We start from the raw sequence: 19,861 nt of genomic DNA, 5'->3' as shown, positions 1-19,861 counted from the left end.
TAAAGAAATGAAACTGAACCATTCTATTTTCAAGAAAATGATGAATTTAGTTAAGTGAAGAAAAGCTAAAACTATATAGCTAATACAATTTATGCAAATTCATGCAATTAGTGATAGCTGTGCTAGATATTTTTTTTCCAGGTGTGCCTTTAATAAAAACCATCATGAGTAGCAGTGCCATCTAATGTAAGTAGTAAACATGGATAGTAAATTATTAATATCTGGTGAGGCATGCCGAAGGCAGGACTTCCATTTTTCCTTCAAGCTGCTGGTGCACGTCTACTAATCGGTTTTGTAAAAACATTACAAAGATAATTAGGAACTTTCTTTGAAAAGTAACATTCAACAGGATATGGATGTAATAAATAGCACAACATGAATAGTAAAAACCAAGCCTTTCCACCTCTGCAAAGTGAAATGGATACTTTGAGCTCAATCTGGAGTATCAGAAAATAAGGTGAAAGCATTTCCACGTTTGTAAGACTCATTGGAGATGGCCCAGGTCAGGGGCTTTGGGTGGTATTTTTCAATCAAGTCTCCAGCACTGTAACCTTGACAGTCAACCCCTGGGATTGTGGAAAGGTAACTCCCAGCAAGTCCTTGCCAAAGGAAAACCTCATGCAGCTGCCTCTCCCCTCTACCAGCCTGAACTGTAGACTTGTGCAGCGATCGCTTGGGTCCTTAGCCAAGGCAGGGCTTGCTCAAAGTTCCAGGCTACTCCAGCCAGTTCCACCCAGGGAAGCCTCCGCAGAATTGAAGCGCCTAAGCAGACAAGGTCAAATTACACTGCTTCACTGCTGATTCTGGCTCGGGGCTGAGAGATTGTCCAGTTTGCCAGCGCAGACCTGCAGCAGGAGAGGGGTCTGCGCGGGAGCCCTGCTCAGCAGATGGGCAAAACGCACCTATTTTCTCCCCTATTTACTCTGGAGGTGTCTCTCCTTCCCACCTCCTGGCATCCCCTTATCACTAGCTCCATCTCCCTGTGGCTTATTTTCGGGTAGTAGAATGCTGAGGTCACCGGAGAGGCTCTTTCTCCAAACGAGGGAGAGGCCATCCAGAACCTGGGCATGAACCAGCCAGACGCAGGCTCCCGACTTGGGCTCAGGGCGCTGCCGGGGCCGCGGGCCGCCCGCGGGCTTCCGCTGCCTCCCGCTGTCGCCGCCTGCTCGCCAGCGCGGTCTGCAGCGTTGGTTCGTTTCCCGTGCCTGCCGGGGTCTGGCTCGGGATGCCAGGCACCCGGGAGCCGCGCGGGCGCCGACCCCGGCCCGCAGCCCGGGCAGGTGCCAAGCCGGCGAGCCTGACGCCAAGGGCTGAGACGGGCATTTCACGTGCGCCGCGATCTGCCTTCGCTGCCGCTCGCGCCTCCACTCGGTGGCCGGCGCCAGGCCCCCCCACCCGGCTCGGACTCGTACCCCCGAAGTTAATCGGCCGTACTTGCCAGTTCGCTCGAGTTTGGGAAAGACTTCCACGCCTCGCCACGTTTAGGCGAGGCTGCAGCCCGGCCGCCCCCAGCGCCCGCCGGCTCTGCCGGGCCGGGGCTGTCGGGCGTTCTCGAGGCCGAGGCGTTGGTGGAGAAGGGCCATCGCCGCCCCGCAGCCCCTTGCTCCCCGGCCGTCGCCAAAGTTGCCGGCCGCCCCTCGGCGAGCCGGCCGCGCCAGAGGCGGTTGCATAACCTCGGCCCCCCGCCCCGCCCGCCCGCCGCCCGGTCCGCTCCCGGCTGCCCCGGCGCGTCCTGGCCGCGGAGCCGCCGCGTCCCCGCCGAAAGCCCGTTTGGGGGCGAGGCCGAGCGCCCGGGGTCGGCGCCGTCCGGGCAGTGCGGAGCCCGCGGCCAAGCGCGGCGGGCGCGGGGAGGAGGGCGCGGGGCCCCGCTTACCTTTCGCGGCTTACAGACCAGTCGAGGTCGGTGCAGCGCCTGGCGCGGGCATGTCTCGCCGCGGACCCGGGCAAGCCTGGCGCGGCACGGAGCGCTCCGGGCAGGGCATTCGTGCCCGGGCTCGCGCGGAGGAAGGCTCGGCTCCGGGGGACTGCCGCCCGCGCGCCCGCCGCCCGCCCCCTCCACCGCCACCGGCCCGGCTGGCCCCCGTGCCGCAGCTCGCGTCCCTCCGGCCCGGCTCAGCGCCGCGCGCGGGGAGGCAGCCGCTCGGCCGGCTCCGGGGACGCCCGCGCGCCCGCTAGCTGGCGGCGCGGCGGACCCAGCCCCAGCCACCCAGCGCCGCGCTCCTCCGATGTCCTCATTTACTGCGATTGTCTCCGGCGAGATCTCGGAGCCGGGCCCGGGAGGCGGGGGCGGGGGGAGGGCGGGAGCGGGAGGGAAGTCCTTGCTGCCGCCCCCGGGTCCCAGGCGCTCCGCGGAGCCGGGCAGTCGGAGGAGAGGGCGCCGGGAGCCGCGCGCCCGCCGCCTGTGCGCCCGGCTGGCACCCAGGCCGGCGGAGCCCCGGCCGCGGGGCGGGGGCGGGGCGGGGCCGGAGGCGTGGGGTGGGGGATCCGGAGTGAGGGGAGCGGGGGGAGCTGAGGAGCCCCCGCCGCCGCTCCCGAGCCGGCGCTGGTGGAGGAGGCGGTGGCAGGAGCCGCCGCGGCTGCCGCCTGCCTGCGCGCGGGGCCCCACCGCGGCGCGTCCTCAGGCTTTCTGGGCTGCAGGCGGCGCTGCGCGGCCCGGGAACTTGTTGAGCCTGCCCTCGGGCCGCTTCCTGAGCAGGAGGAGGGCGGGGGATCCCGCGTCTCTTCTGGGGAGGGGTCGCTGGGGACCCCTGCACGATGGCTGCCTGCTGTGCCAGCCCAGCCAGCCCAAAGGGGCTTTGAAACGCCGGGTGTATCTTAGAGTCCAAGGCTTCTGTCCCCTCACCTGCGATCGCAGCTTCTTCGGAGAGGCCCCCGGGTCTGGGGTGGACGCGTCTCAGTGCTGGGTCCATCCCAGAGGCAGCCTCTGCTAGTGAGGACTGGAGGCCAGCCTGGCCGTAAGTGGCCTGAGGACTGAAGTGGAAGTGGGAGTGCTGGCTCCGGTCTCCTGCCTGCTGACATTTAGGAACACTCCAGAGCGGCGCCACTGCTGCTCGGAAGCTCCCCCCACCCCACCCCGCCTGTACGCCACCCACCTGTAGACCTTAGGGCATAGGCTGAGTTCGTTTCTGGGCCGAGTTGAGCTCACTTGAGTCCTTCGCACCTGGAATCAGGGATGCGGGAGGAGCTCCCCCCCCGCCCCCCCCCCCCCAATACCTTCTGGGTTCTTCTGAGCTCAGTTCAGCTGAGCTGGAGACCTCCACAATTCCTGCAGGCCTTGATGCCAGGGCCTGGGCGTGGGTCTCCGCAGCGCCCTGGCCTCTGGTCTCCTGGGTCCCTAAATTTACTCTGTCTAGCTGCTTGACTTTCATTCTCCTTGAATATAGTAATTCTTCGTTAGTATGAATGATTTCCAAGAAAGGACACAGAAATGGAGCCTGGGAGGGCAGCCATTCGGCTTAGGGAGTGAGCTGGGAGAGGAGGGAAGATCCTTTGCCCGACCCATCTCTGCATCCCCCATGCCATCTGCATCCCTTGCCCCTAAGTCCCCGAATTCCTGCACCTGGCGCCAGCCCAGTGCCTGGATGGGACTCCTTGCTCATCATTGTTCATTGAGCTGAACTGAGCCTGGCACTGTGCTGTATATGTAAGAACATCTGTTCTTTATAAGTCATTTCCTTTAAAATGTTTTCTTTGTCTATATGTGGACCCTTGGAGCCTTTAGGAAGAAAACCGTACTGAAATGCTTTCCCTCTCAGCATCCTCCATGAGTCTCAGGCGTTCAGGTATATACAGGAAGGGGGTTCAGACTCTGCCCACCTTGATCTGTTTCATCTCCCTTCTCAACCCAGATCCACCAAGTCTAATTTTGAACTTACTTACTTCTCTAGCTGACTAGTGAGGCTGGAGGGAGCTGACTGGTAAAATAGCCCAGATGATATTTGAGCAGCCTGGGAATCTGCAATGCCCTGTTCTGTCTGGAAGGGGCCTGATGTTGGGGACGTATAGGTATTGGGGACATTTAATGTCAGGGGGAGGGATCACTCCAACATACCTCTCCCCACCATGCTATGCACTTGTAACTGTTTGCTCTTGGAATTCTCCCGTGGTCTGGGGGAACTTTCTGTATATCTTGCTTTATTGCTAATCCATAAAATCGAAATCTGCCTTCCCTCTCTTAAACATGTCACTATAGATAAAGCTGCCAGGAACTCTTGAAATTGAACTGGTAATAATGGAAAACTAAATTTTTAGGGGCCATGAGTAAAAACAGATAAACATAAATGCATGCACAGCTGGACAGAACACAGCCACAGGTGGCACTCTGAGCTGGCCCGAAAAAGCTCCAAGGAGGTTGTTATTGGAGAGCCATGTGAGCTGTAACTCCAGGAAGAAAAGGAAAAGCTCTAATTGGCAGGTGAGAAATCCCACTTATTTGAGGAGAATTTAATTGAATTTTGTAGTATCACTGAGACTGCTTTTAGTTTTTCAATTTCTAGTAGACTTACATGTTTTTTTCATGTCTGTTAAAGCCATTGGGATCTCCCCACTCTTTTATCAAGTAAGGAACCATTTGCCTATTATATCACTTAACTGCAGGTGTTTCACATCACAAACCAAAATAGTGGCAAGAATTTGTCTCACGTCATACTGTTGGGTGTGACTAGCTATTCCATCAGTGTGACGTGGTTGCGGCGTGGTGCTCTGTCTTTACAGCAAGCACCTGTGCTGGGGGCTAGCTTGGCAGCCATGTTCCTACCCAGGGAGTCCTGCCGCATTATTGTGTGTGTGTGGGGAGTCTGTGTGTGTGTGTCTGTGAGGATGTGTGCATATTTCTTAGCGTCCAGAATGAGTTGTTGTCTTTAGTTTCTTCAGAAAAAGAGTTCAACTTGGTAAAAGTAGGTTCATTTTAGGAATCAGTATCAGTCGAATTCTTATATTTTGTTGTGAAATTTTGGCTAAAGATGGGCTTGCAAAGGGAAAAGCAGTTACTTATCAAGTGTGATTTCCAGAAAGCAAAGAATAAAAATACAGGAAGGTACAGGATGACTAAGCAAAATATCCAAGTCTTTCTTCCTGTCTTCTTCTTGCAAGTGTGCACTTGTTGTGTGGAGAATTTGCTGGAATTCTAGCCCCGTAGTAGACTGAGTTTGGGAATCTCAATTTCCACACTAAAAAGACAAGAATATACAAGGTAAAGATGGACAAGAATGTTCATAACAGTTTTGTTCATATTAGCCCCAAACTGGAAATAACCCAAATATTCTTCAACAATTGAATGAATAAGAAATTTTTGGTTTATTTATATAATGGAGTACTACGCAGCAACAAAAAACAACTCCTGATTGATTGAGCAGCATGGGTGACTTTCACAAATATTTTGTACAACAAAAGAACATATATTGCTTGATTCCATTTATATGACATCCAAGAATGAGCATGAGTGATCAATTTTCATAAATCCCAGAAGAGTGGGCAGGGCCACATTAGCTTCTGTGGTGTTAGAAATGTTCTGTATCTTGAAGTAAGTGGTTGCAGAGTTGTATACATATGTAAATTTTCAGTGGGTTTTCACAGCCTGTATGAGACATCCCATCTCAAACTCCTTCCCATCTGATGAACTGGCATAATCAGTCAATGAGGTTAGCCTGTATCTGCTGAAGCCATTTTCTCCCCAAAATCCAAGTAAGAGGGTATCTGCAAAGTAGCTGCTGCTGTCGATAAAATACCCATTTAACTATGTGGTTAGACCTCCTTCTTTGGGGTGTGGCCAAATCCATCCTTAGTCACAGATGTAACCACGACAGTTCCTTCTGGAAATGACTTTACCACCTTATACTTTGCCACCTTGCATTTAGATGTGCTAAAGTGGTTCTTAGGTGAACCTGCAGTCTGTGATGAGCAGGTTACGTCCTCGAGTTCAGAAGCTGTGGCAGCAGATGAACCTAGTGCTCAAATTGTGCAGAGAGAAGATGAGTGGAGTGAACTTGAGCTATAGAGTAAGGATCAGAGCCTTGTAGGCACTTGCTCTTTGAGCAACAAGACTGATGTGCTCAGAAGGCAGGCAGGTCAGGCCATCTTTTGCCTAAAGATCTGTGAGGACCATTTTGAACCATTCTCTGTGTCCTTTCAGATGAACTCTGCCCTCCCTGCCCTCTTTCTGGAGTGACTCCCTGCCAGTAAGTCTCCCTCTGTGTAAAGCCCCTGCCTGTGGCTACAAAGCAATGTTTCCTTCTGGTTGGAAAAACAGAAGCTCACGTGGCCCTTCCCAGTTAGTATGCTTCTGTGTTTCCGAAGCACTGGGTCATGCTTTGGGGATCCCCCTGCCCCCCATTCTTCTTTTCTCTCCATGATGAGACTAGAGATGGTTTATTCGGTAGGGATACAAATTAGCTTGAAAAATACCAAGCATCCCAAAGACCCTTGGAAGCCTTGGTTCTTATAATGTATCATTTCGTATAAGATTTATCTGTAAGAAATGGAATGCTTTCATTTTTAAGGAGAACAAAGGTGGCTCTAGTTTCTCTTCAGTATGTCGTACCACGGAGTCAGTAAGGTATTAGAAATGGCGACAAGATAGGCAAATACTTCTGGCTCTCCTTCTCTCTCCCCACCCTCAAAAGCCCTCATTTGCCAGGCTATCGTGAAACCCAAAGGCTCTCTCCCTGCAGACTTTGCCCCTCCTTTCCTTTAGGTGGGCTTGCTGAGGGAACAAGCAAGTGTATTTTATTTTGCTGACCTGTATTTTGTCAGCCTGGATGATGGTGTCAGTGGGGTTTTCTCATTACTCAAGACTCATCTCCAGAAGACCACCCCTCTTCCGAGAGGACTAAGTGGCTAATGGGCTTTTCCTTCCTCTCTGCTGGTAGCACCATCCATCCCTGAAGCCTGCGAATGCCCATGCACTCCTGAAGTAGGTATGTGCCCAGGCTGAAGGGTGATGCTTTGACCAGAGCTAGGTCAAGAAGGGATAAAAGTTGCTCTCGGATTTCAGTGTGTGCCACTCTGCCCTGCCCTTCCCCAGGCTCTCTGCCCTGGCGCACACCGGGGGAGGCTGCAGCTCCCGAGTGGTGGCAGGTCCTGCCCCCAGGCAGCAGGTGCAAGTACTTCCTGGTTTGCTCTCCATCTGCACTGTAGCTTTCACAGACAGGGAGAAGGGATGCGGAAAAGCAGGAAGAGAAAAGGGAACCCTCCTTATTTCACTTCTTTCCCCTCCCCTGACCCCTCTGGAATCGGCGATTTTGACAGGAAGGGTACCCACCTTTTGTTGTCTACCTGCAGGCAGCCGGGCACCTGCTACGGTGCTTTTTTTCCTGTTCATGCAGAACAACTGTGAAGTAGATACCGGTCTACTCTTTTTTACAGGTGAAGATCAGAAAAGTTAAGGCAGTTCTCTAAAGTCATAAAGCTAGGTAGTGATGAAACCTTGATTCATATCCCATCCTGCTTGATGCCACAGGGTAGCACTATCCCACTTGGCTTGATTATTTTAATGTGACCTTGAGATTTGCACGATGACTGCTGTTATAGTGTGAGTCCGTTATAAGGTTTTTTCGATGGCCTCTCCTTTGGGCGTTATGGTCCTACTGGAGGAGTGGCACTCACCAGTGGAAGCCCCTCCTGTACCTTTCAGTGACACCAGGTGCCGGTGTCCAGACTCTTGAGGTCTCACCTTGGCTTGCTCAGGGGAGAGCTTCTTAGCTGAAATAACCAACTGCTAGCACCAAGTCCTCACAAAGCAGGCAGTGGCCTGGGCTGGAGCATGCTATCTCTCCCAGGTATTTTACCTTAATTCCCAACTCGCTGTATCAATTGCACTTTGGAATAAAAATTATCAGTGCAACCACAGTCATCTCATATTTTTCGGAGAACACTCTATTCTTCTTCACGCATTGTCAGTGACGTTATCGTGTGCTTTCTTCATTGAATAACACCTATTAAAATGATCCATCACAATATCTATTCCATAAATACCACCAAAAACCATTTCATATTCTTATTCTGCCAGGTGTAATGGCAATAAATTACCATGGTCTTTTAATTATCCTAAACAACCCATTGGTGCTCTCCTTACTGACATTCAGTCACAGCAGACAAGGGAGGCACTTTTATATTTTCCAGATGATTAGCACACTGTACATATAATTATAATTACCTACCCTAGACATTTTTATGCTTCCAGTGCAATAAATTATTTTGCTAATTTAGGTCTAAGAACTGATTACCTAACTTTAGTGGTGGTATTCACATGGTAGTGTGGCTCAGGAAGGATGTGGTACCAAGCTTCTCAGAAGTCTGAAAGCCTTCATTTTGTCCTTAGCCACCAAATTCCAAGTGCAAAGAGTAACTTTAGTTACTGAGTTCTGACATTGCTGTTATGTTTGGTGACCTTTGAAGTCAGGCAGATTTTCAGTTCCATGTTTTTCATAAACATTTCTCTTCCTTCATGTTATTGAAATGAAATTTTAGAGAATTAAATAGGTCATTACTCTAATTCCACAGCATGGGAGAGTTGCGGCTCTTCCTGTTTCCAATTTGCCTAATTTGTTTTTTGGCTCGTTGGGGAGCGATGTTGTATTCTAAATACGCATGCTGCCTGAGAAGCTCACGCCTGGGTTCTCATCTATTAATACTGGTCTACATCTAACAAACTTTCAAGTAATAAACAAAAATATATTTTAGCACTTCTCATGCAATTTTCATGTCTTTCTAGATTAAAGAAAAGCATGAAATTAATTTTGTTTTTAATATCTTAGTATTCTTTTCCTCCCTCCCTCCCTCCTTCTCCTTCTCTTCCTTCTCTTCCTCTCCCTTCTTCTTATTTACTACTATTATTGCTTAATCTATTTCCCACAGTGTAACCTATAGAGTTAGAATGTGGAGCTAATGGTCAGGGGTTAATCCACTGCTCTGCAGCTCTGTGGTCACAGCTTCCCTGTGGGCCCTCCCCCTTCCCAGGAGTGGCCCTCCCTTGTCTTGCTGGCTGGGGAGGAGGGAGAATTCTGAGATCCCAGCACTTTCGTTTCATTCAAGTGAGGGAGGTAAATCATATGCAAAGCTTTTTTCCATGTGTTCATTGGTTGACTATTTTCAGTGGATTAAAGAAAAAATATGAACATCCATGCTTTTTTATCCAAGAATTAAGTTGAGGTGTGAATTTAAAAACTGAATCACTGAAAAGATGAAATAGCAGTATTAGAGAAATCTGTTATGTGGTATAAAGTTTAAAGGAGATCTCAATTCATTCCATGTTCTTCTCAACATGATCCCCAACAACATTTCTTTCAGAATGTGTCACATATCAAAAGTCACTGCTAGGGTCTAGCATTTAAGAAATTAGTGAGGATTGGTGACACTGTGGCAGACAACTGAAAAGGCGTTCTTGGCCACAGTTCAGCATGTTGTCATTATGCGCGATTTGTCCCGTGGTGGCCCATTTTCCATTCAGATCTCTCTGAATCTAGCTCACCTTCCTTGATGTAATCAGTTAGGGCAAACATAAAGTTACTCTTCTATTAGGATGCCTTGGGCTACGAGCTTTATACCCTAACATCCCAGTAGAAGATGAAATTCATTGATGATTTATTTTCTCCACTGAATCCAAGTATGAAAGTGAAGAAACTGATTTTAATGGTACTTGTTTCCTTCCCAACAGAGTAAATATTGTCACATGAAATTGCTGATGATGCTTCTGAATCCCTTAAAATAAGACCTGTGATTCATTCACACCATGAAAATGGTAAAGAGCCCACGTCTTCACCTGCAGATTCATGAGTTATTGCCTCTTTCCTTTTTAGTCCCTGGGTGTTAATGAACATTTTCACCTCCACAGCTCTCTCTGTCTGACTCAGTGTGGACAGGACCTGTGACTCTGGCTTCCTGACTTGGGCTCTGGGTCTCAGCCTGGGGAATTCCGTGTTCAGGCTCCATGGTTGTGGGCCAGTTGCATGGATTCAATTCGATGTTCTAGTCAACCTGTAGCAAGAAAATAGGGGAGAGAGCTTAAAGCTGAGATGCCCTCACTGTGCCCTGGGTTTGGTAACGGCCTTTCTTGGCTTCCTAAGTGGATGGAGAGACATGAGAGCAGGATGTTTTCTGAAGGAGGGTTTTTCTTTTGTACATCCGGCTTGGGGAGAGTCCTTCATTGAATTCTTGCTTTTTTGATAGAAGTACATACTTTGTTAGTACTTAAAGAGCATTTTAAAACATTGCTGAAGTGAAATCACCATATGTGATGCATATGACAAGTGTTGAACTGTGGATCATGTTAGCCAAGAAATCGGAATAAGCTCTACTAAAGCAGACACAAGATCTACGTAACGTGTAAAATGCCAAGATCTCCCATAGATTTCCCTATTGTTTATTTCATGACAAACATGCATCATTTCTATATTTGAGTGCAGAATATAATCAGTATTTTAAAAGAGTTATTCATTCATGGTATAACTCACGTTAAGTAAACTCCTTACATGAAAGGGTCGCTTGCCTGTAACCAGTATGCTACCGGTATGATTATTTACTTTATTAAAAGCTGGTTTTGACTAGGGGTGCCTTAAAATAACAAGTCTTTCTCTCTCATGCACTTTGATTCAGCTTGTGAAAAATCACCAAATAAATAACTTTATAGAAACGCATGTATTATGTCTAAGTGCAGTCTACCATATATTCTTGTATATAAGCTTGTACAAATTTACTTACACACTTAACAATTTCCAAAAATTGTTTGTGGTGGATTCCTGCACTTGTTCCCTGAGTAAGTGAGGCCTCATGAGATTGGGGCTATCAAAGCAGGACATAGGCCTCTAAGTTCAATGAAGTCCTCCTCCACCTGCTGGGTGGCCTAGGCACAGCCAAAATCAGAGCCCCCAAACAACAGAACTGATGTATCTCCCAAAGGAAGGCACTGTGCTAGGTGCTTTGTACCGTTTTTCTCACTTTCATCCCCTCAGCCATCTTATGGCCCACCAGCGCATATGGTATTCTTGTGAGCTGTAACCTGAAGAGGTGGGTATGTAGCACAGTGAGCATTTCCTTGCCTGCACTGGTTTTCACAGGTTTTCTAAATCAAAAGCTCTAATGTGCTTTTCCTTAGTTCTCCTACAGGCCTTGTCCAGTTTGACCCAAATCACAGTGTATTCCTGTTTTAGAATTGCCAATGCTCTGCTTCCCCCAAATTAAATAGACATATTGTATTATTAAATATTTTATGGAAAATACATGTTAACTTCTAAATCAGTGAGAAATCACCTTAGATCCTGTTCTCTATCAGATGCTGGTAGGTTTGGGGTACACTCTTTCCTCCATAAACTATTATTACAGACTGGGCCTTGGTGGGGAAATAGGAAAACTCAACCTTGCTGAGTCATTCTTTGTCCAGGCATCATTCTAGTGCTTTCTGTGAATTAACACTTTACTCCTTCTGAAAACTCTGTGAATCTCCATGTTCTTATCAGCTCCATTTGTCAGACAAGGAAACAGCATAGAGAGGTCAACAAACATGGCTAAGTCAAGGATCTTATGTAGAATCTGCATGCAGGAACTTGAGGGTGAGTAGAAATCATTTCCAGAAATACCAGATAGTAATTCAATTTTCATTGAGGCAAAACACAAATGTGATTTGACCCTACTTCTTTTTGACTTAGATCTGAATGACTCATTATCACTTTTGGAAGAGCTCTAAGTGTGCTATTCCTTTTTTTTTCCTTAGGAAGTCAGAATAGCATGCATTCTCATATACATTGAGAACATGAATTTATCATTACAAATTGGGATTGCCTCAGTAGGCATCTGACTTTGATACCTCATTGCTGATAGAATGGTTTAGATAACAAATATTTTCTTAAAGGACCACATCATAAATGTTTTTACTCTGCGGGTTATAACATCTCTTATGAATACTCATCTCTGCTGACATAGCACAAAAGGAACTAGAGACAATATGTAAGCAAGTGGGCATGACTGGGTCCCAATAAAACTTTATTTACACAAACAGGAGGTAGGCACATTTACCAACTTCTGGTTTATAGCATATGACAAGTGTTGAACTGTGGATCATGTTAGCCAGGAAATTGAAATAAACTCTACTAAAGCAGATACAACATCTACATAATGTATAAAATGCCAAGATCTCCCATAGGTTTCCCTATTATTTACTTCTGGACAGGCATGTGCCAGGTCTACTTTTGAGTACAGAATAGAATCAGTATATTTTTAGCAAAAAAAACCTGTTTTGTTTTTTCCAAATACAGGTAACAGAAGTTTGCATGTTTTGCAAATATTGCTTCAAAGCAGCATTTCTATATACAGTGCCTTCTGTTCTAATAGCACATAAACATGGGTATGTACCACAGTGCAGTGTTGACTCATCAAAGGTCTACCTTGCATATATTCATTACTTACAATGAATAGTCAAACAAGAACTCTTTTTGTCAAGGCTATTTTTGTAGGTGGATAGTCTTTCTCAAAAGACAAAATTTTGATAGTGCACCAGTAATGGTAACAGTAATGTTTGCAAATAATTTCCATGCTCCAACTCAGGGTTAATTCATCTTGACCCAAGAACTGGGAATGGAGCCCCTCAACATGGCTTTAAGTTAGGAAAGCACACTAAAGTCCTCTGTGCTTTGAGATTCCTCTCTACTCCTCTGCCTCTAGACCTTCCCGCTTCCCTAAGGACAAAAGTAACAATGGGTGAGATGGGATTATGTCTTTTTAAGACTTAAAACAGTAAATCCTCATAATGGCCAGTTGACAAAATTAGGGTAATTCTGTTTCTGCTTCAATCTTTGAAGAAAAAAAATAAATAAAAATGGACTACCCTAAAAGTTACAGCTTTCCCAGATGTGATAATCAAAAAAATTTTTTAAAAATGTATAATCTACTAATTTTTCAGTCATCATAACTCACAGTTGTAGCTACAGAAAATCATCCTGTTTCCTTCCTTTTGGACAAGTGTCACAATTCTTCTGATGTGGCTGGTCATCCCAAATGTGGATGCCATGCACACTCCTTTAGCCTTTCTTCCCATTCCACAAACACTGTTAGCAGTGGGAACCAACTTCTGGCAGGGGAATTGTGTCTGCTTTACTCCAGATGTTACAACCACATGTATTCCTTCTGATGGATAAGCTACAGCAGGTCAACTTATACCTGTTCTATGATTCATTTTATACCAAGTTGGAACAGTGAACTAGGTAGAGCTAGATCAGTATTTAGAAGAGTTATTCATCCATGGTATAACTCACGGTAAGCAAGCTCCTTATATGAAAGGGTGGCTTGTCTCTTACAGGTATGCTACAGGTGTGATTATTCACTTTACTACCAAAATGCAGGAGTACCTTTGAAGGAATAGCAGGGGTGGTTGGCGCCCTTGCTGGTCCACCCTTTCTTGGGAAGAACACTATCTAAGTCCAGGCAGGACACTACTGGGCAGTTAATATTGGATTTTCATCTCTGGCTGATTTATTTAAGTGCTTTATGTGACTAAATGGAGTATCTTAGCTGTAGGCTTATACCACTGGAGTTATTATAGCGATTGTTATGATATATATTGTTTGTTTTGATAGTTTCCAAACAATGGAGATAAATAGTTAAGTGTCTGTAATCCTTCTCTGTAACTATATGAAAACTGTTAACTATTAACTTAATCTGAATGTTTCATGAAAATAATATTTCATAATCAGAAATACTTTTTATGTTGTACATAATCCTTCAGATTTAAATTTTATCAGGGAGCAAGGATTTCATGACCCTGTATGAGTTTTTTTAAACGTGCCAAAAATGGGAATGATTCACTTCAATAAACTTTCATTGCCTGTTGTCATTCACTTGAAAAATTTGACAATATTATGTCATTTGTCATTACTTTGCAGTATTCCCTAAAGACATATGATACACTTTTCACCTAATTTCGTATAGCAATACTTTGTTTTACTGGTCGTTAGGACTGTTGAGCTCTTTGATTAATCTACATTAGTTCATTGCATATTGCACTATAATTTACCAAGTGGTCGTCAATGCAGTACTTCTTTGGGGATGTCTGTGTATTTACCTAGCAGTGAGAAGCTTAACCTAGGTTGCATTTTTCTCAGGTGTGTTTAACTGAAGGAAACATCTTTGAATTTATCTGTTCATGTCATAACTCTTAGAAGCCTTTCAAGTTCCTTTGAATATCCAGAGGCAATACTTGGGTTTTATACCTTACTTCCCCCACCAAGGAATGGTAGTTTTGAGGACTGGTTTTCATCTTCTTTACAACGAGCCTTCACTTGATGAATCAGAATGCTTAACTCATAGAAGTTAGGAGCCAACAGAACTTGCCTTTGGAACTTAAGGGTGGCATGCGTGCGTGTATGTATGTGTGTGTGTGTGAGTGTGTTAAGGACTAACCTGATTTTCATGAAAGAAAGCAAAGTTGGAGGTCATTCTGCATGGGAAAATCTCATTGAAGATTTTCTGAAAATTGAAAATAGGAAGAAGGGCAGGATGAAGCAAGCTTAGAGCAGAGCTGGGTGTTCAGTGGAGCCTGGGCAGTTTCCATGCCATGGATGGGCCTGGGGTTGATGGTGCATCTCCCACTGTCAACCTAAAAAGGCAGCAGGGTAGCTTTTTGGGCAGTAAACCCCCTGAAGTGAGGTCCTTTAAGGGGAGTTATCAAATCTACTCTTTCTTTTTTTCCCTGAACAGAGCTTCTTTTCATTTTAAAATGATGGATTTGAAAAATAGAAAATTTTTAAAAGTGAGAGAAAATGATTCACAACCAGAAAGTGCTCTGTCAAATAAGGTGTAAAGAATAAGTATATCACACAACTGGGGCAATTAAGTGTTCTATGTAGAATTTATTTATTTATTTATTTTATTTGTCTTTTTGTTACATGTGGAATTTATGGAAAGAACTTCAGAGTGTCACAGGGATTGCAACCATAATTTCAAATGTAAGTGCCATTTTCCTCTTCCTGTTCACAGCCAAATATGCAGGACCTCTGAGCAGATAAATTCATCTGAGGCCACATTTAATAGAATTTCTAATTTTCATTTCAGTTTGCCCTAATATGGCTTCAAGGGTTCACTATGCCCAGTGTGCCATTTTCCAAGGACGCAGAGCCTTGGGTTGCGGAAATAAAAATTGGCAGGCGTGCTATTGGAATAAATCATCCTTCCCTCTTTGTAGGCTCTCGGATCCATTACCACGCTAATCCAATCTTATTATTTTTCCCAATCAGGGATAAAGAGAAGATTTCCTCTCTTGAGTTTCCTGGTTCCTTCACAGTGCGAATGAAATTTTTGATGAAGTCTTAAATTAGGTGGTTATTGTCCCATTACCTAGAAACTACTGTAAAGATCTGTCATTCTGGTTCCCATGAATATGGGCTGTGAGTGTCATCTTGGCCACATAGCGGGGTCTCCACACTCATCCCAGGAAGAACAGCCCCTGCTCATCCCTGCAAACGACTTCCACTGCAGCCCTGGAGCACAGAGGAGGTGGCTGGAGCTATCGGGGTTGTCAAGGGACGTGCATGTGAGGATTTATACTGAAGCGTGGTGTGATGTGGATAATACAGTCCGAGGGGCCTTTCTGTGATTCCTGGGAAGTGCTCCCGGTTGAGCCTGGGAAACCAGGAAATGCAAATATACCAGGACCCAGGTCCCGCTGGTTCTTTTCCCTTAAACGTAATTTTCCTTTCTGTCCCGGGGCTGGCCTCGCAGCTCTTCCAGCCCCCTGGCTGGCGCCGGGCCCTGCAGTGAGTGGGTGCCAGGCCAGCTCTTTGTTTGGTCCCTGCCAGAGCCGGGAACCTGGGAGCAGGATGACCTCTGCTGGTTTCTCTCTTTCTCGCTTTATTTTTCTTCCCAGAGGAATCCTCAGTAACATGAAGTTTGAGGCATGAAGCACGTTCTTCTCCTTGGCTACCTCATCCTAGGTGTGACTACATTGCTTTAAAAGAGTAAACTAGGAGCTCAGAATATGCCAGGGGCTGATTTCTGAATGCTCAATGACTTACTGAGTTAAATGTTTTGCAGCCAGCAGCTCTTTACAAGAACCGTTTTAGAGCACTTGCTGGACAGCAGAGCCATGCACACTGAAGCAGGAAGGTCAGCTAAGGAGTGTCAGACTCAAGCTGCTGGACCCGCCAGGTTTGCGCATCTAGTGTTTCTGGAAACTCACTTGGCACCTGAATAATCTCGGGCTTCTGGCTGATGCTATCAGGCATCCTGTGAGGAGATGCTCCAAATGCTCGTTTACTGACCTTGGCAGAGCCAACATCAGCATCTCCTAGTTTCTCTCTTTATAGGTTTGTGTATTTGGGGTCTTGCAGTGTATACTGACCGGCCTTCGACCCTCCTTACAGGAATTGTAGCTGTCTGCGTGCTTTTTATTGTTGTCATGTTTGTCTCTGTCATTTAACAGCTTTTATCATTGAATCTTTAAGACATTGGTCTTGTTCTTTCCTAGAAGAAATTATAGATTAGAAAATTGGTCAAATGAGAAATTTTGACACCATAATTTTTATACAACATACTTAAAATAATGCGTGAGCTTGGTGAAGAATTACAAAGGGGTAGCTGGGTGTCTACCCCAGACTCGAGGCTTCTCTCTGTATGATAGCGGTGAATCCTTCTGGAATATGCTGAGATGCAGGCGTTTGTCTAGAAACACCTGCCCTTGCCTGACTCCAGCACCCTTTGCCTTTTTCACATTGATGTAAATTATTAAAATTGTTTCCTACCAGTGAACAAGAAACAAACCTACTATGTGTTTTAAAGCATTAGAGAATATGCCTTTATTCTAAAATTTGAAAGTAGTGCCATTTTTAAAAAAGATTTAAACCTGAAAAGAGAATTAAATTTATTTTCGAGAATATTACTTTTTTTCCCCCTCATAAAGGAGAATAAACATATTATAAAGTTATTCAACACTGCTTCTGGTCTTGGCAATTTTTAAAATTCAGTTTTATCCCATTTAGCTTTTTAAAAAATTACCCATCCTGAGTGCAGGTATAATCTGGCTATGTCCATTTTTCAGTGGTCCCGAGGATAATATTCTAAAGGAGGTAGGATTATTTAACCCCAGTTTACCGATTTCTCAGAATTCTCTACAGAGCAGCTTTCGATTACATGCCTGCTTAGATAAAGTGTTACTTCAAGAATCATTTTGGTCTTTGCACTCATGTAAAAATGTTTTAGAAGGATGCGTATCTTCAACCACCATTCTGGAATACCGGCTTTGTTTCAAGAAAAGCACGAGTTCATTTTTATGCATTATTTTGTACCTGTGTTTGCTTAAAGGAATATATGTGTGAGTGTGTGATATTATCCAGGCAGAATTTGGAAATGAGTTTCTCTCTGTTAAAATGTAGGAAAGGATTTGCTACCATGAGCCTTCAGATTCACTGACTGGCCAGGACTGCGCCCATGCGTTTGTGTCTGGCTTCATGTTCACGTTGCCCTTTTGCACTGTTTGGTCATCTACTGAGTTTTCCCTGTGGTGGTTCCCCAGTTCTCCAATGGCCGGTCATTCAGAAGCTCTCATTTTATTGAGGAATGTTTGGGCCATTGGTGCAGGCTTTTTTTCTCTCAACGAAGAATCAATCTACCAAATCCCTCAGTGCCTTTTGATGATGGAGGCTTCTCTGTTAAGGATGGACCTTGTTAGTTTCAATTTTTTTTTTTTTGTCAACACTTTTTCATTTGCTACCAAAAGGAAAAAAGGATGAAGAATATACTTTCCTATTTCCTGCATTTTTATTCTATGATGATTTTCTGCTTCTTAAATGTATCTTTGCAGAATTGTGTGTTCACTACCAAAAAAAAAAAAGCCCCACACAAAAAGCAAATAATGCATGCTTCTTGTAATGAGGAAAAACAATACAATAATAAGAGGTATAAAGGCAAAGGTAATTGCTTCTCTCCACCACCTGGCTCCTGTCCACTTCAGGTGACAGCAGTGTTCACAGCATGGTGTGTATCCTTAAACGCCTTTCTTCTTGCTCACATGTACTCATGCAAGCTTTTAAATATTTATACCTATTTTATTTACATATTTCAAGAGTAAACAAGAACTTTAGAATATTGTTGGGTGGGGAAGACTGAGAGATGTTTTTTTGTTTTGATTTTTTACCAAGTAAAATTAATCTCTTCAAATCACTGCAAATTGTTTATTTTTTCACTTGATCATATAACATGAACATCCCTACAACTCCAAAGGAAAACATTGATCTAAGTTTTCTTCTGCCAGAATATTCTGTCCTTATAAGCCAAAAGCTCTGGTTTCTCCATTGATTTTTCAGAACAAGTTTATTACCACTAATTATCTTTGGTACAAGTACATTCAAATTTGTCTTTTGTGGTGGAAAAATCATTTTATACGCTACTTGGAAATCAAGTGTTTGGGGTAGTATTCTAAGCAATAAGTAGGTTCTGAGAACTAGAAAGAACATTACATATGATTATTCTTTTTATTGAGAGTTAAGCAATGGTATTTTTGAATGGGTTGGAAAGAGCATATGTAGAGACTGTTCCCATGGAAGATATGATTTATTTTTCATAGACTATTTTGTGCACTTTGGAGCCATGATTAAATTTATATGATTTGGAGTCATATTTTGGACATTTTCAAAGTTTTTCTTGGGGTGGTATGTTGTGCATAATGAGTTGGTTGCATAAAAGTGGATACCACCAAGATGAATAAAATGCAAAATGTTTCAACAGTAGCAGTATCCTCAGAATCTTTAATATGCTAATATGCAACATGAGTTTGTAGAAGAAGGGGTAGGGGCTTAGTATTGCAATGTTTTCCAAACATCTAGATTTCGGAGCTCTTTATTTATTCCTTCTAAAGCCTGCCATTTCTGGGGCTCCAAGGAGCACACTTTGGGAAATGATGGTCCTTTGGCTTGGCACTGCATGTGGGGCCATGAGCTTCTCCCTCTAGAGATTTCCGCCTTCTTCCAGCTGCTCAATTTGTTCATCCACATTATTTCTTTCTGTATATGTAGCAGGCTACATATACAGGTAGGTATTGTTTTTAAAAAACAATTAAATGGGCTTATTGGCACCTCCAGCTTAAGTACTTTAGCTCTTCCCAGTCCCTCAGCTATGTACCTCTTCTTTCTGATTAAGTCTATAGTCAGATCTTTGTGCTAGGTATTGCCTTGCTTTTCTTTATTGTTTTGTCACATATTTGCGTATCCCTTAGCAATTTATTCTTCACCTGTTTTTGTCCATCATATATGTGGAATCATACAATACATTCATTTCTTTCTGTGGCATGCTTTTTACTTTTAACAGAATAAAACAGTTTTGAGATTGGTCGGTGCTGATGGCTGCAGCCCTGGTCCATTCATTTCCTTTGCTGTGATTCCAGCTGTTGGACAACGCCACAGTGCACTCATGCGGGCTTCCATGCGTGGATATCTGAGTAGTGTCTGGTGTTGGCTGTTAGGACAGTGCTGTCGGGCTGGTCCGCCCTGTGAGGGTCTCTGTTATATACTCTGGAATGGAACTCCTGGGTCAGCATCTCCTTAAGCCCAATGCAGACCTTAGGTGAGGGGATCCCCCAAGCACTCCTAGCTGCCCCAGTGGGGACCCTCACAGCCTGGAGTGAAGCTTAACCACCATGATGCCTCCTGGGCTGCTCCTCATCTCTTCCTAATCCAGAAGAACCTCAGGGGATTGTACCTTTAAATGTGCACATGCACTTTCTTGTGATCGGAACAGGTTGCTGCAAATGCAGGCATCCTACCCCATAATGCTTGCCTCTCCACCCCAGGATCCAAGCAAACACATGCACTTATTCTGCGACTTCTCACTCTTTGGCTCTGGGCCCCCTGCCCTCCGCAGCAGAGGTCTTAAGGTGCCCCTTCAGATC

General features: G+C 45.1%; 2 protein-coding genes across 8 annotated transcripts in view; one reads left to right on the top strand and one right to left on the bottom strand.

Annotated features, from left to right (window-relative positions):
- Window positions 1-3,020, bottom strand: part of INSYN2A (inhibitory synaptic factor 2A) — a 58,174-nt gene extending 55,154 nt beyond the window's left edge. For 2 of the 6 annotated variants that reach the window (XM_004479328.5, XM_004479329.5), the window contains exon 1: window positions 1,874-1,947. Coding sequence is in view for 1 of the 6 variants with exons in the window: in XM_058298145.2 (XP_058154128.1) it covers window positions 2,843-2,909 (67 nt within the window). In the remaining 5 variants the exon portion in view is untranslated. Of the gene's footprint in view, window positions 1-1,438; window positions 1,663-1,873; window positions 2,074-2,842 lie in introns of those variants that run through there. The other 4 variants (XM_058298145.2, XM_071215627.1, XM_071215625.1 and 1 more) reach the window with 4 other exon arrangements.
- Window positions 1-19,861, top strand: part of DOCK1 (dedicator of cytokinesis 1) — a 522,200-nt gene that overhangs the window by 257,664 nt on the left and 244,675 nt on the right. The gene's annotated exons all lie outside the window — the stretch shown is intronic.

This window comes from Dasypus novemcinctus, chromosome 6 (assembly GCF_030445035.2).
Source record: "Dasypus novemcinctus isolate mDasNov1 chromosome 6, mDasNov1.1.hap2, whole genome shotgun sequence".
NCBI lineage: Eukaryota > Metazoa > Chordata > Mammalia > Cingulata > Dasypodidae > Dasypus > Dasypus novemcinctus.
This window is presented reverse-complemented; position numbering and strand designations above follow the sequence as displayed.